The 16,101-nt window shown below is 57.5% G+C and overlaps 1 protein-coding gene across 5 annotated transcripts in view; it reads right to left on the bottom strand.

The window, feature by feature from the left end:
* Positions 1-702: 702 nt before the first annotated feature.
* Nfic (nuclear factor I C) overlaps positions 703-16,101 on the bottom strand; it is a 64,144-nt gene continuing 48,745 nt past the window's right edge. For 3 of the 5 annotated variants that reach the window (XM_074054301.1, XM_074054298.1, XM_074054297.1), the window contains exons 8-11: positions 13,937-14,121; positions 13,039-13,180; positions 11,056-11,141; positions 703-6,851 (exon numbers count right to left, since the gene is read on the bottom strand). In XM_074054301.1, the coding sequence (XP_073910402.1) occupies positions 6,834-6,851; positions 11,056-11,141; positions 13,039-13,180; positions 13,937-14,121 (431 nt within the window). In that variant the 3' untranslated portion in view covers positions 703-6,833. The remainder of the gene's footprint in view (positions 6,852-11,055; positions 11,142-13,038; positions 13,181-13,936; positions 14,122-16,101) is intronic. The other 2 variants (XM_074054299.1, XM_074054300.1) reach the window with 2 other exon arrangements.

Raw genomic sequence — 16,101 nt, forward strand, 5'->3', positions numbered from 1 at the left:
TACTCCCTCTGCTTCAGCCACACCCACCTCCTCACTGGTCCTCTGTCCTGCCGCAGGGCCTTTGCATATGCTGAGCCTCTGCCTGGGACACTCTTCCATCACACTTTGGGGTGCTCACGCCACTCATGCACTCAGGTTTTTGTCTAAATGCTACTTCCTCAAGTGAGGCCACGCCCTAGCCTTCATTCGCTTCCTTTTGCTACGTCAATCATTTTTTACTCTCCACCGTCCTTCTGGAGGGCCAGAAGCTCCAAGGGGGCGGTTCTTCCCTGCTGGGTCCCAGGGCTTGGCTCTGGCAGACGCAAGGAGAGGGAGGGAGGGAGGAAGGGGGGGGAGAGGTTCAGCCAGCAGGGGCGGTGCGAGTGAACAGAGCAGCTCACCCAAGCCCACATCTGAAGCAATTTTCTCCCCTGGGCACCATGCACACTGGGCGGGTCCTTCTCTGCGGGGTGTCCCGGGCCCTGCAGGGCACTGAGCAGCATCCCTGGCCTCCACCCGCCCCATGCCAGGAGCTCCCCAGTTGTGACAGCCACACATCCCCAGACCTTGTGGCATGTTCCCAGGGAGGGACCTGATCCTTTGGAACAGCTCTTTGTCCCAAGTGCACAGGGACCCTGTTCCCTGGGTCCCACTGTCTTCCTTTGTAGAAGGACACAGAGCATCCCTGGATGGACGCAGAAAGGAGGAGCCGAGACACCCAGGAAGAGTCGAAGCATAGCTTGTTTAATTTTTATACATTTTTTCTTCTTTTCTTTTTTTTTTTTGCCTTTTATTGAATCTTTTATGGAACCCCCCCTTTTCACTTTTTTTTTTTTGCATAGGGAAACAAAATAACAGCCAGTCACTTCCTGTAAATGGTACTTAGGCGCATCCGCGAAAACCAAAAGGACTGTGTACTATACAAGGCGAGGATGGGAATATGATGGAGGTGCCGGGACACGGAGCAAGCGGGCCTGGGTCTGTCAGGTGTCCCCTCGCCCTCCCCTCCCCCCCCATTCCCACTTGGAGAGAAGGAGGGAGAGGCGGCAGCCACAGGCCCAGAGGACCGCCCGACTTGGGTTTTGAGCACAGGTGCGTGCATGTGTGCATGTGTGTGTGCGTATGCATGTGCACGCACGCATGTGTGCACGAGTATGTGTGCATGTGTGCGTGCGTGTGCGTGCATGTGTGCATGTGTGCATGCGTGCGTGTGTGTGCACGTGTGTGTTGTCTAGTGTGTACTGCAAGCAGAAAGCTAGAAACAGAATAAACTATCCTGGTAATATGAGTAAAATACAAAATGGAAACAAAAAAAAATTCTCAAAAAAAAATCTTCGGGGAGGAAAATGAACAGGACAGTCTCACCACCCAAACATGAAGGAAAAAAATGAAGGAGAAAGGAGGAAAGAAAGTAAAGAAAGACAGAAAAAATCCAGAGGGGAAGATATTTTTCTCCGTCTTTCCAGCACCCCACTCTCACCCCACACCCTGTGCTGTGTGCCCTGCCCTGTCCTGTCCCGCTCATCCATGGCTTGGCCAGGTGCCTCCCCGGTGGGCAGGGAACTGGGGGCTCAGGCTGGGGCCCCTGGACTTGATGGGGCTTTGGTTTTAGGGGCAGCAGCCTGGCTGGGATATGAGATGGGAGCTGGGAAGAGGATGCTTTTGGGAGCTGGTGCTGGGGTCCCCTTACTGGATGGTCCCCTTCCCGCCCGGAGGTGGGTGGAGAACTGGGTGCTGGGGAGGTGGTGGCGTGGGGTGCTCTCCTCTCTGGAGCGCTCATCCCCATCCGGTCCACCTCCTCTTCTGTCCGATGTCTGAGAAGCTTGGGGAGCTGGGAGGATGGGTGGAGACAAGGGCGGGGGACCCCAAGCCGCAGCAGCAGACGTGTGAGGCACTGCTTGGGAAATGAGTGTTTTGGTTATCACTGGCAACAAGGTCTGCTGGCACGGCTCAGGGTTTGCTACCACCTTCCCCAGCATCAGTGGTCCCGCCCCTGCTCTGGACCACTGAGGGATGGATGGATGGAGCACGGGATGTGGGCCTGGGTGGGGGACAGGGCAGGGAAGCTAGATTTGAGGGTAGATCTCACTGCTACCTCCCCCCAGGAAAGAGAAACAATTGGGGTGTCTGAGAAACAGGGCCAAAATAAAACAGCACTGAGTAGTGGGTCTTAGGGCACAGAATCTGAAGTTGTATGTGCATCTACATATTTATATGGGCATAGCACAGCCTCCCCTGGCCTGGTGCCCAGGGAAGGACCGCTGGGGAGGTGGAGGACCTGCAGGAGCATAGGGGGCAGGCTGCTTGATGTCCTTCCCTGAAATCTGAATGGCTGCCCGTGGCCTCAAGACCCTGTCTTGCGGGGGACAATGTGGGGCGGCCACACCTGCTTGTTTCCAGTAAGCTGCTGTCCCTGGGGACAGAGAGGAGGTTCTGCAGCAATGTCTGCACCCCAGGTGGCGGTCCTTTGACCCCATGGCTGTCCAGTTTCCTTTGGCATCCCTATCAGATCTGATTGTCTGGTCTCCTGTGAGGGGCTCTGGACCTTGGTCCTGGGATGTTCTCTCAGCAGTCAAATAGGGCGGGTTCTTCTCACCTTGCCACCATGGTCGTGTGGGACATGCCTGCCCAGGAAAGGGACAAGGCAATGTGCATATATTTGGGGATCCCTCCTGGTCTTTTCCACAGGATGGACTGAACCCCAAGGGTCAGGCTGGGGGGCTATGAAAAGGATGTGGCTGTTGGTGATGGTGGACTGGGGGAGGGGGCAGGTTGAAAAGATGCAACTTTCATATGTGTAAGAGGAAAAGAATCCCAACAATCTGTACCCCAGGGAAGACACCATCATCATCCATCTGTGAGCCCACTCTGCCAGCCAGCCATGAGGTCCCAGGGCCCGGTGCCCTGCTGTGTTCTGCCCACAGGGAGCAAGGCGTCTGGGAAGGGTGGCTTTTCTGAGAAATAGGGTGTGGGGAATATGGCACTATGCAGCTAGGCATGCACCAGCCCACTGTTCCCAAGAGAGGATCCAAAAACCTGAAGGGGGGTCCTGTAGGCTAGTGCCCCACCCAGGCCTTCCTTGGGGTGGAGGGACTGGGTCACCCTCTCCCTCTGCCCTGGCTGCTCCAGGGTTTGCTCAGGAGGGAAAACATGAGAAACCATCACTGAGCCACATGGACCCTGGGGATCCCCAGCCTGTCCTCTCTGGCCAGAGACTGGTTCCTGAGGACAGCATGGAGGCTGGCGGAAGGGCCTGGGCTCTCCTTCCGTCCCCTGGGATGTAATGAGGCGTCACTTTGGAAGAAAACTTAGGATAAGAATATTATGGTGGCCCTTGAGACAATTCTACATCCTGAGGAGACAGTGAAGAAAAGAATGGGGACCTCCTGCTTGGTGTCCCCACATGGGATGTGTGGAGGGCCAGGCTGGAGCAGGAAGTGGCACTAGATGGCTTAGGGTTGGTGAATCCCGCCCACCCCACTGACCCCCTGGCTACCTCTTAGCTTTGGTCAAATGCAGCAAGGAAACTGGAAAAAAGAAAGGAAGGAAGAAGAGGAAGGAAGGAAGGAAGGAAAGGAAGGAAGAAAGGAAAGAAGGAAGGAAGGAAGGAAGGAAGGAAGGAAGGAAGGAAGGAAGGAAGGGAGAGAGAATGAAAAAAAACCCAAAATCAAGGACAACACAACAGCTCGGTCTGGACGGAGGAGGCCTGTGACTCAGTGCCCCCACTGTCCCTGTGCCCTGCTGGCCCTCCACTGGCTGGCGGGGCTGCTGATGGCCAAGCTGTGCCCATAGGACAGGTATTGCATATATCGAGTTTTGTGGTTTTTGTTTGTTTCACACCAGACACCCTTGCTATTCATAGCTGGAAGACAGAGAATGGGGCATTGGGGGCAAGGGGACAGCGTGCCACCCCAGGCTGTCCTTGGGCTCGGGAGAAATGAGTCCTTCAGTGAGAAGGATGGAGGTGCATGCAGGGCTGCTGGGGAGGGGTAGCCAGAGACCCTGACCCAGGGGGGCGCTAGCCTGCACGATGGGTGGGGATGGGGCCTGGCTGAGGGCGGGGTGGCCTCCTCATTGAAGGGGACCGCCTGGGGTTGGTGTATGGCATCTGGAGGCACCCTGTGCCCAGTGACATGGGAAGTCCTCGCCGGGGGCCAGAACACACCCCTGAGGCCCATCCCAAGGGGAGGGGGACTCACTTAGAGGCCAGGAGCAGGACTGGGGGTGAAGGAGGGTGAGCACCAGGGAGCAGCCCCCCCCCCCCAATGCAGAAGGGGCCAAGGAGGCAGAATGGAGGCGGGTGGGGTGCTTCAGAGCATTTTTCTTTTTTTTTTTTTAAAAATTCTTGTTTTTGTTTTTTACAAATAGAAATACATCCCTTTTCGATTTGTATCTTTTATTTCTTGTCATCGCTGTCTGTCTGTGACTACGCGCGCATTCCATGCAGCCGTGCGCTGATAGAGTAAAGGTAATACTTATCTCGGAAGGCAAGGCACATCATGTGATAGAAAATTTCGTGCAAATAAGGAAACATGGAATTGGGTTTGGTTTTTTTTAGGACTTTTTTCTATCTTTTTTTTTTTTTTTTTAAGAGGAAGTGAGGGGTGGAGGGTGGGGCTGGGGGGATAGAGCCAGGGACAATCTGCCATGCACGCGTCAGCGGTGGCTGACGTGGTGGTGGGGAGTGGGGTCGCGGGTCCCTAAGCACCATGCAAAATCAGGTAAAGAGTTGGTTCTCATCGGCCCTGACCCCTCAGGGTCCAGCTGGCCGGGGGCTGCCGGGTCCACCCCGAGATCAGCCCATCCTCCACCCCTGCCCCACCCTCGCTGAGAAGCTTCCGCTGCCTGACGGCACGCCCCTCACCCCTCACCCCTGCCCTGCTGGACAGCGGCCCGTGCTTTAGTCCCCAACGGCCCCCAGCGGAGGGTCCCTGAGGACAGACGGACGGACAGACAGACACACGGACCCCTCTGGACCACAGGGGTGGGAGGGGGCAGGGAGCGGGGAAAGGTCTTGGGTTTTTCTGTATGTTAGAGTAGGTTTGCCAAGCCCCTGGGGCCAGTCTGGGAGGAGAGCCCGGGGCCACCGGGACAGGGAGGAGGGCAGGGCCAAGGGTGGACAAGACAGGCCCTGGTGGATGATGGCTTTGGCCTACGATGGGTAGGGGGCGTGGATGGGGGCTTTTTCCCTAGCGCCAGGCATGAAGGCGGTCTGGGGGATGGCTGGGATGGGTAGGCCAGGGAAGGGTCCTCATGTTTGGGCCCAGTGGCCCTAAAACACCTGACACCCCATCCTGCATCCCATCCAAGATGGGGGTCCCAGGTGAACGTGATGGGGCTGCGGAGCCAGGTTAGGGGGCACCCGGCACCCCCAGCTTAGTGTTTTTGGAGCAGGTCAACGGAAAACGCATAGCAGATGGGAGCCCCCACCGGCTGCCCAGTCCCCGCAAGAGCCCTCCCAGTCCGGGGTCCCTCCACTGGGCCCCACTTTGGGGGAGATGAAAGTGCAAACGGTGGCCCCCTGCGTGAGGGACACCAGGGAGAGGCTGTCTCCGGGACGTAAGGCACTGGCAAAGGGGGCTGGGGCAGCAGCAGCCCCAGGACCCAGCCCATGGCCCAGCAGGGGTCCCGTCTCTCTAGCTTGGAGGGGGCACAGCAATGAGGGGCCAGGGGGGTTGGAGAGAGGGTGGGAATGCCCACGGCCTCTCTGTGTCCCAGCTGGACGATGGGGGGTCAGGCGGTGGGGGTCAGGCACTTAAACCTCTTACTGTTACCTCCCACCTCCAGGGGCTACGGAGAGAGGGCTGTCCTCCCTTCCAGGCCTCAGTGGGTAGACTCCAGATAGGCACCCCTCAGGGAGCTCGGGGTCCTCCACTCCGCCATCCCCTTCCTGGGAAGGTGCATTGCTTCCAACATGTGCAACAGGGCTCCTCCCGGGACGCCAAGCTGGGCAGGGCGGGGGAGGTGAGGTGGCCCCCTCCTATGCTGGGGTGGTACTGGGGTCAAATTGCATAGACTTGTCCCCCCAAATGGGGCGGCCTGAGGGCCGAAAGACCAAGTCCCCAGTGCCAGAGAGCAAGAGCCAGTCCTGGGGGCTGTGGGGAGGGCACGCAGGACAAGGTCGGCTCGCAAGACCCTGCAGAGGGGTGTGTGTCCCAAAGTACCTGCACTGCATCCCTGGCGATGCCGGGGGGCCTCCCACGAAATCTTCTGCCCTCATCGGTGGCTCTACTGCCTGCCCTGACCTCCATCAAGATCTCTGTCACCCGAGGCTGGGGTCTTCGCCATCTCCCTTTCCCACCAGCACCTGCCACCCTGCTTTGGCAAACACCATCCGTGGGGGGCTGGCTAATGTCCCCAGGAAGAGATGGCCTTGCTAGGTGTCCTGCCCCATTTGTCCATCGGCGCTGGGCATGGATGCCAGGTTGGCTCACCTGGTGTCTGGGCAGCGTCGGGGCCTTGGGGAGCAGGCAGGCAGCGGGCATCTGTCCTTCTGGAGCAGCAGGTGGAACGGAGATGAATAACTTAGGAAAGGTGCCCCCGTCTTGTGCCAGGTCCCCTGTGGGTGGCAGGGCGTGGGTCCTCCAGTTCTGCGGCCGTAGCATTCCAAGAGCTGGGAACCATGCTGTCTTTACCTTCTGTCTTCTTGGTCAGGTGGGTTTTTTTTTTTTTGTTTTTCCTTTTCCTCCTGCATGTGTATGTCTGTGGGTTTTGTCTTTTCGGCCAGGCTGGGAGTCGGCAGGGGTGTTCTTGCTCACTCTAATATTCCACTGAAAATGGGGGCTGCGGGGCTGGCGGTGGTGCCCCCGGGATTCCCGGGACGATGGAGAAGAGGCGTGGGGCGAAGACCTTTGCTATCCCAGATACCAGGACTGAGTGCCGACGGGCACGGGGAGAGGGAGAGAGAGAGGGAGAGAGAGAGAGAGAGAGAGAGAGAGAGAGAGAGAGAGAGAGAGAGAGAGAGAGAGAGAGAGAGAGAGATGGGGCATCAGACTCTGCTACTGACCCTGTCGGTCTTTCCCCACACCACCCACCCCCTCCTGCAATCCAGTGGTCTCCGCTGCCCCACTCCAGACCACAGAAAAACAGCTGTGTGACCCTGGGCAAGTGCCTTTGCCTCTGAACAGCGCTGTCAGATAAAACACAGGATGTCCTGCGACATTTCAAGCCCCAGATAAACACAGAATTCTGTTAGTGAAGTATATCCCATGGGATTAGGGGCAGACTCGTGTAGCCGTCATACGTACATCCCACACAACTTTGGGATATACTCATACTAGGATATGGCTGCCTTTATCTGGAGATCAAATGGCACTGACCCCCATTTTTACTTCTAATGCCAGGCTCCTGACCACTGGGCCTCATAGCCATGCTTGTAAAATGAGGTACAGGGAGGTTTCTGGTGAGGAGGGCATGTGGCTCTGTCCTTGGTCCCCAAGCCCAGCACATGGAACTAATGAGTAGACACACAGGGAGAGCCGCCCTACGAGATGCTCTGACCATCCCCGGGTACCGGGGACGGACCCCAGGGCCTCCTACATGGGACCACTTGAGCCACACCCCGGGCCTTTGCTTTTGATGTCTTGTTTTTTGTTTGGCAGCACTGGGGTTTGAACTCAGGGCCTCACACTTGCTGGGCAGGTTCTTTAGCACTTGAGCCCCGCCCCCAGCTGTTTTCAATTTCTTTCTCAGCAATCATTTTTCCATTCAATGATTCCCTGCGTCCCCAGCCTCCATGAAGGAAGAGCAAAGGCAGTGAACAAAATGGGGCTCAGAAAAGTCAAGTAACTTGCCCAAGGCGACCAGCATGGAAGTGGTGAAACAGGAATTCCATGTCTGGCCCGCCTGGCTCCAGATTTCATTTCTGTCCCTCCCCACGGGGTCCCTCAGCCTGCCCCTCAGGACTCCTGGCTGCCATGACAGCACTGCCTCACAGTCCTAGTGTTCTCCGCCCCCATGCTGTCAACCTGGTCTTCTGGGATGTCCCCTTGCCTCCACATGAGAGGGGACACTGAGGTCAGGCACAGGATGCCTGTGCTGCCCAGGAGGGCTGTGTCAATGGGGACAGCTCTGGCTTCAGTCTCCACAGAGGGCCTGACCCTAGTGTCCAGCCTCCAGCCTCCAGCCTCCAGGAGACACCCTGCTCTCCCACTGTCCCCACCCTGCCCTGCTGTAAATCAATGGCGTCTCCTCCACCCAGGCAGCAGCAGCTGCTAGACTATCCTATCGAGCTGGCGCCGTGCTTCCAGCCCCCACCTCCAGCCAAGTTCAAGTTCATCTTGGCCATTACCTCATGTCTGGTTTCTGCTGGCAACCAGACAGGCTCTGGGTGTGACCCTCCGGAGGTGCTGGACGGCCCCCTTGGCCTTTCCTCCTTCTTCCCTCCCCAGGGTGGCTGTCTGCCTGGCGCGGGCCCTCAGGATGGGGGTGGGGTGGGATAGCACCATCCACCAGGCAGAGGGGGACCAAGGTGGTGCAGGGTGATGCCCGGGCTCCGGCATCCCTGGCCTGGCTGTGGCTGCCCCCTGTGGCTTTGGGCCTGTGGCCCAATCCTCTGACCCTTGGCTTGCTCATCTGCTGGATGGGGTGGCGGGGGCTCTGTGGGAATTAGAGGCTGGGGTGAAGTGCTGGGGGCCAGAGTGTCCCAGCAGGTCCCATTCTATAGTCCACAGAGGTGGCTGCCTCAGGACTGAGGAGACAGATGAGAAAGACACCATGGAGGGGTGGATCTGGGGAGGGAGGGCAATCGACCACAGAGGGGGATCGATTGGTATTGATCACGGGGCTGCCAGGCCCACGGAGAGGGAGCAGGACTGCGGTGTGGGGTTGGGGAGGAGGGGTGGAGGGAAGCAGAGCCAGGAATAATAAGGAGGCTGAGGAAGTGCTGACGGAGCTGGAATCAGCCAGGAGGCCCTGAGCCCCAGAGCAGGGTCTCTCTGCTGCCTTTGACTGCCCACCCACTCACCTCATCTGCAGGCAGGGGCAGCACTGACCTTTCTCTGGGTCCAGGGCAGCCTCAGTGGGGCCCATCCCTCTCCAGTCTATGCTTCCTTGAGAGCCTCCCCACCATCTGACTCTTGTCTTCCCTGCCCCAGAAGGTTCTTTCTAAATCCTAAATCCCTCACCCTAAATCCTTCCATAGCTCCCCAATGCCCCCAGGGTAAAGCCCGTGTCTGTCTGTCTGTCTGTCTGTCAGACTGCTACATTCTTGTCTGTGCCGAGCACCCCACCCTGCCTGGGGTCTTCAGCTGACTTGAGTGTCTGCTCTCTTCTCTGCCAGCTGCATGTGGGCTCTTGTCAGCCCTGTCCTACTTTCTCTGGGTCCCATGAGGGGTCCAGTTGGCCAAAAGAAGGGTGCGGAGCTTGCCTGCCTCAGTTTCCTTCCCCTCTCAGGTGGGTGCAGGCTTGGAGCTGGCACAGCTCAGAAAGCAGGGTCCTGGCCTAGTGGGAGGGGATGGTGAGAATGCAATGTCCAGTGCAGAGCCTGGCCCACAGGGGAGGAAGGATAGAGGGAGGCTGGGGAGGACAGGGCACCCAGCCTCCTCATCCTTCCCTTAGCCTTGGCTTCGAAAGCAGTCTGGATGCTCCCAGCTCCCCATAGGAATCCTGGCTCTACCAGTGCCAGGAGGCTGAGGGTGGGCTGCCCTGGGGCCGCCCCAGCTGGCTGAGTGGCCTGACCAAGTTACTATCTGAGATGTGTGGGGAGGCCGTGGCCTTTTGGCACCCTTCAAAGGCTGCCTGGGAGGTGCCCAGAGGCAGAGGAAGAGACTTGAGGTTCACAGCGGGTGCGGCAAAGTTGGGTCAGAGCCTTGGTCTACCCCAGCCTAGCAGAAGTGGTGGAGTCCTGTGCTCTACTAGGGCCTGGTGTTGTGGAAAAGAGGGAGGGAGGCCAGTGGAGCCCGGAAGTAGAGGGCGAAGCTCCTGCAGCAGCCCCCCCACCGCTAAGGCCTGTCCAGGGAGGGAAGGGGCTGCAGGGTCCCCACACATACACTTGGGCCCTCACTGCCGGCAGCAACCTGGACAGCTTGAAGGGTGTTCAGGCAGCCAGGTACAGCTGCAGACAGGGACAGGGACATCTAATGGCTTCTTCTCTGACCTCAGCCTGTGGCTGGAGGGTCCCATTCAGAGCTGCTCTCTCTGAGCCTCTGGGCCTCTGAGAATGGGAGCAGTGACTCATTTTCCTTGGCTGCTTTCTAGACCCACAATCCACTCCCCAACACAGACTGGGAAGCTGAGGTTCTTGGGTTCACCTTTGGGTTCTCAGACGAGAACCTCTGACCAGAGGGCAGGTGTGGGGGATACTTGGGCCTGGGGCTGAGACCCCTCTTACCCCTGGGTCTCTGCTCCCACTGCTGGGTGGCCTCAGGCAACTCGCTGACCCTCTCTGAGCCTCCTCTGGTACCCTAGACCTCCTGCCTTCTGGGGTGTGGGCCTGGCTCCTGGCTGGTGTGCATTTCTTCTGTTCCAGTTTGTCTGTGCTGTCTAGGAAACCCCCTCCTCACACTTGCTGTGTCACTTGCTGGGACCTGGGGTAGGTCTGAGATACTGTCCTGGGAGGGAGGTCTCACCCCACGACATGGGCTGCCTCATTTCCCCACCTGCCCTGGGCTCTGTCCCCCTTCTCCCCTAGGCCCTCTTGGGGGCACCACAGGGAACGGAGGCTGGGGCGGGAGGTTCTGGCTGACATGCTGTGTGACCCTGGGCCAATTCCCTTCCTTTTCTGGGCCTTGGTTTTCCCATCTGTACAAATGGGCCCTGGACCTCTGCCTTGACAGTCTCTTGGGGGGTGGGAGATGCCATTAGGGAAGGGGCTGGCAGGGTTGGGGGCATGTCACACCCTGGGGTGGCCTCTGAGGCCAAGGCAGAGGGAGTCTGATTGTGCGGGGCCCTTGAGCCTGGGGGAAAAGTCAGCTAGGGGCTCGAGGCCGTGGTGGGGAGTGGGAGGCTGGCCCCCCCAACTGTCAAGGACCATGGCACCAGGGGCGTGGCCCGGGCCGGCAGACCTGGTGTTCCTGAGCCCCCCAGGCCGGACCTCCTCCCTGCCACCCACCCCCCAGCCGGCCTCTCGGCGCCTACCTGTGCCTCATAAACGCCCGCAGGATCCCTTGGCTCTAATCCCACAAAGGAACGGTTTGCAGGGGACGTGTCGGGCGCAGAGTAGGCTGCAGGGAGGAGAGAGACCGAGAGCCCGTTAGCGCGGGGCACAGGGGACAGGGCTGCCCGGGGTCACACAGCCAGCCCTTTGCACCCAGCTCCTGGGGCTGGAGCCTGCTGCCCTCTCCTGGCTCATCCGACACCCCAAAAAGCCTGAGGTCCTGGGGAGCCAGGGATCCTGACTCCAGGGGTACCCCAGGGATCCCGGCTGAGGCTGGCGAGGTGGGTGGGGCATCTGCTGAAGGGATGGCAGAGGACAAAAGATTCAGAATCCAAAAGCCGCCTGTGAATTATTCAGGATGCTACTCCGGCCGACGTCCTGGGCTGCGGTGCGGCCATGAATTATTGAGGCCGTTTCATTTATTAATCTTCCTCCCGGGGAGGGCACCGGGAAGCTAGGGTTGCGCCTGCACATCTTCCTACCTGTTCTATTTTAACCTCGTCCAGGGTGAACAACTCAGGGCCCAGGCCACATGGACAGGCTGGGACCCAGGTGGTGGCCACAGGCAGGGTCCTTGTGTGGTCTCAGCCAGAGTAGGATAAGCAGGTGGCATGGAGGCCCCGAGGGCTGAGGAAGGAGGGGCAGATTTGCAGTTAAGAGCCCTGGTGTAGGGGAAGGAGGGAATCCATGTCTACTTCTACATCTATAAGCACCTACTGTATGCCAGGCACTGGGCACAATCCCAGGTTTTTTCTTTCCTTGGTGGTGCTAGGACTGACCCTGGGGCCTTGTGTCCCCAGACCCTACCAAGCTCCGGCCACAGGGATCACCCCCTCACTCCGTGGGCTTGATCCACAAACACTTCCTGTCCCCACTGCGCACAGGGGAAGAAGGGAAGTTTTCCGCACCCACCATGGACGCCCACTCTCTGTCTGATGTCACAGTCAGTGTCCCTGACCTACCTCACCAGCTCACCACCCTACCTGTTGGATGCTGTGATCAACTGATTTGCAGCTAGAAAACCGAGGCTCAGAGAGGGTGAGGCGTTTGCTCAAGTTCACACAGGGTGTTTTAGGCTAATTCCTTTGGGCCGAGCAGGCACCTGGCCAGAGTTCAGAAAAGGCCCTTAGGCAAAGCTGCCTGGCAGGCAGTGGGGGCCAGGAAGACCAGCTGGGGTGGGGGTGGAAGTGGAGGTGGGGGACTGGCTGTAGGGACTGGAAGCCCAAAGGATGTGTGGCTCCTCTTGCCGGGCACTGAGCGGAATCCCATCTGGGGACTGAGGGACAGAGCCAGCAGGGAGGAGCTGCGGGCTCTGCAATGCTTCCCTGGGGAACCAGGCCTCGGAGGAGACAGGGTGTCCTGGGCACTGGGTTCCAGGTAGACAGTGGCTCAGAGGGAAGGACAGCCACCTGTGCAGCCAGAAGGAAGAAGAAGGGTCCATGCTAGTGTCACAGGGAGGCAGGGGCAAAACCCCACACCGGGATCCCAGGAGAGGCCAATACACTGTAATCCAAAGCACAGAAGAGCCTAGAAGGTGGGGGCTCCCAGGGCCAGGTGCACAGGGGGGGAGGACTGTCTCCTCTAAGTCCAAGTCACCTGAAGGAAGGGGCCCAGTGTAGCCTGTTCCATCCCAAGAAGCCAGAACTCTGGAACTTTTACATGACACACCCCAATTTTAGAACAACAGCGACAGATTCTCATTTTCCACAGAGACCTGGGGTGGTCCCTGGGCCACCAGTCTGAGATCCGGGTCCTCTGACGGGTGCTTGCGGTCACTTGGGCACATGGCAAGAGGGGTACATCCTACCCTCTCACCCTGGCCCAAGGCTCATCCTGCCATCCCGAGGCTGTCCTGGCCCCACGTGGTCCCCAGGCCACCACGCGGAGACCCACGGAACTGGCCCGTGCCCGCCAGCTGGGCTCAGGGGCCCTTGGGGACGGGGGCACAGCTCCCGCCTGCTTACTGGGCGTGGTGTGCAGCGTGGCTCCTCCTGCGGAGGTGGCGGCGGGTTTGGTGGCAGGGGGGAGCAGCCTGGGGGGCGGAGGCGCCAGCATGGGCGTGGGAAGGCAGTAACTGGACATTTTGAGCTGAACGCTTCCATTTAACTGGGGGAACAGAGAGACATGTGGTTAACGGTGGCGTCCCCTCCACCTTGCGATGCTGGCGCCGACGCCTCCGGCTCTGTCCTGGCCGAGTAGGGGTGCAACTGGGCAGTATTAGGACAGGGTGTGGACAGGACTGCGGCCCGGATGGTAGGTCCAAGAGTGGCCAGAGGCAGAGGAACCTGGGGACGGCTCACTGGCATCACCTGAACCCCACCATTACTGGGGTCATGCACACCTCACCTCCTCCTCAGGCCACCCATGCAGGACTTGCTTTCTTTTTCACACAATGCCATCGCACACCAAACAACACCTGCACGTTTCCCTAACTCACTTCAAGGACATGGTCTCCTGGGACCTTGCCCGTGGACCCCCAAATCCACATGTTCCAAATGCCACACGAGTTTGTGAGCCTTGGGCACACACAGGCCTGAACCGAAGCTGGGGTTTCTCTGTTGGTTTCTACTTGTCCCCAAGCCCCGTGTCTGCCCATGTGACCTGCTATAGCCCTTAGGCTGTCAGGTCACAGGGGCTGCTGAGCTCCTGTTGTCCCCAAGTGCCACAAACACAGGTGTCTGGGGAAGTCTGAAGTCACCTAATCCAAAACAGACTCCAAGTGTCACAGAAAAGGGGGCTCCAGACCCACAAGCGTAAAGCCCAGTAATGTAGAGACTACATGTTCAAGTGTGGCTGAGTGACAAGCTGAGGCCCCCAGGGTCACCTGGAGCCACCAGAGAGGCCCACGCCCCGCACACTCACCGGTCCAGGCTGCTGGCTGGCTGGGTCGCAGGCAAGTGACACGAGATCTTTGAGTGGGTCCTGGGGGTTGAGATGCGGTGGGTACCGGATGGCCGTGTGGGGGAAGTAGGTGGACGCTGTCTGGGGCAGGATGGATGTGGTGGGAAAGTGCAGGGCTGAGGATGGGTGGGGACTCCGAGCAATTCCTGCAGAGGGAGACAGCAAAGGTGGGAGGTCACCAGGGCTGCAGCTGGTGACAGCGTGTTCGTGCCTGTGGTTTACACTTGCACACTGGTACATTTAACTTAATAGCAGTAACAGTGACATCCACCAGCATCAGCCCCAGCCCAGGTGCTGCTGTCACTTGTACCCCAAAATCCCCTGACACCCATGATAACCCTATAGAGTTCCCATCCCACTCCCCACCTCTTTTTGAGACAGGGGCTCAAAAGGCCCAGTTTGACCTTGAACTCATGATCCTCCTGCTGCTGCCTCCTGAGCACTGGGATTGTAGGCTGGGCCACCATACTTGATGCTACTGTTTTTTTTAAAGTACTGCGATTTGAACTCAGGACCTCCTGCTTGCTAGGCAGGCACTCTACAGCCTGAGCCATGACCCAGTCCTCTGTTTTTTTTTTTTGCTGTAGTTATTGTTCAGATGGGTTTCGTGCTTTTTACCTGGGGCTGGCCTCAGACCACGATCCTCCTACTTATGTCTCCCACGTAGCTGGGAGCATGGGTGTGTACCACAATGGCCAGCTTACTGGTTGAGATGGGTCTGGCTAACTTTTTGCCGCAGGACACCTTCAACCACATCCTTCGGATCTCTGCCTCTCTAGCAGGCGAGGTTACAGGTGTAAGCACCTGGCAGTGTTTTTTCTTTTTTTTGAATTTTTTTAAAGCAGAAATACAGTTGACCCTCCATATCCTTGGGGTCCACATCTTGGGTAGAAAATATTGGGAAGCAAAAAAGAATTCTCTGTCCTGAACATGCACAAACGTTTTTTTCCCTCATTATCATTCCCAGCTGATAGTGTGACAACCTATGCACACAGCACTGACGTCGTATCAGGTGCTGTGAGTCCCTGGAGATGGAAGGTCTCGGGAGTCCTGGAACTGGTCACCTGTGGACACACATGGGCGACTGTATAATCTGCCTATCATAAAGTTCACCCACTTAAAAGTGTACAACTCAGGATGAATTCAACCGTTACATAGTGTAAGAACTTTTGTAGCCGGGCACCGGTGGCTCACACCTGTAATCCCAGCTACTCAGGAGGCAGAGATCAGGAGGATCGAGGTTCAAAGCCAGCTGGGGAAAACAGTCTGCGAGACCCTATCTCGAGAAACCCTTCACAAAAAAAGGGCTGGTGGAGTGGCTTAAGGCGCAGGGTCTGAATTCAAAGCCCAGTGCTGAAAAAACAAAACTCAAATGCATTTCTGCCTAGGGCTGGGGGTATGGCTCAAGTGGTAGAGGGCCTGTCTAGCAATCATGAGGCCCTGAGTTCAAGCCCCAATACTGCCAAAAAAAAAAAAAAAAAAAAAAAAAAAACACAAACAAAACCAAAAAAAAACTTTTGCAAATGTCACAATGTACCCTCAGAACAACAAAAAAATAGAAAAAAGTGCACAATTTGGTAGCTTTTAGTATTTTCACAAAGTTGTGCAGCCATCACCTCTCTCAAGTTCCAGAACATTTTATCACTCCAAAAAGCAAGCCTGTCCCCCTGAGCAGTGGCCCTGTCCCTCCCCAGCCCCTGGCCCCCATGAGTCCACATCCTGTATCTGGATCCTGTTCTGGACATTTCCTATCTATGGAGCCACAAGCTGTGTGCTTGTGTGTCTGCTTCTCACTGAGCAGTGGTCCTCAAGGCTCCTCTTCTTGTAGCCTAGGTCACAGACTTGCTCTTGTTCATGGATAAGTAAGTGGTGTTTGCTTTCACTTCTTTCTAAACAACACACCAATTTTTGGTTCATTCTCTCTCTAAAACAGTTGGCCTAAGGAGACAGTAAATATTTCTGGCTGTGTAGGCCACAGGTCTCTGCTACAGCTACTCATTTCTGCCATCCTAGTATGGAAGCAGCTATAATGATGCACAAATTGGAGGCCAAGGCCATGTCTCAGTAAAACTTTATTTACAAAGAATAAGCAGCCAGGCTCCATAGTTTGCCAACCACTGGGTCAA

Source organism: Castor canadensis, chromosome 14, assembly GCF_047511655.1.
Source record: "Castor canadensis chromosome 14, mCasCan1.hap1v2, whole genome shotgun sequence".
Lineage (NCBI taxonomy): Eukaryota > Metazoa > Chordata > Mammalia > Rodentia > Castoridae > Castor > Castor canadensis.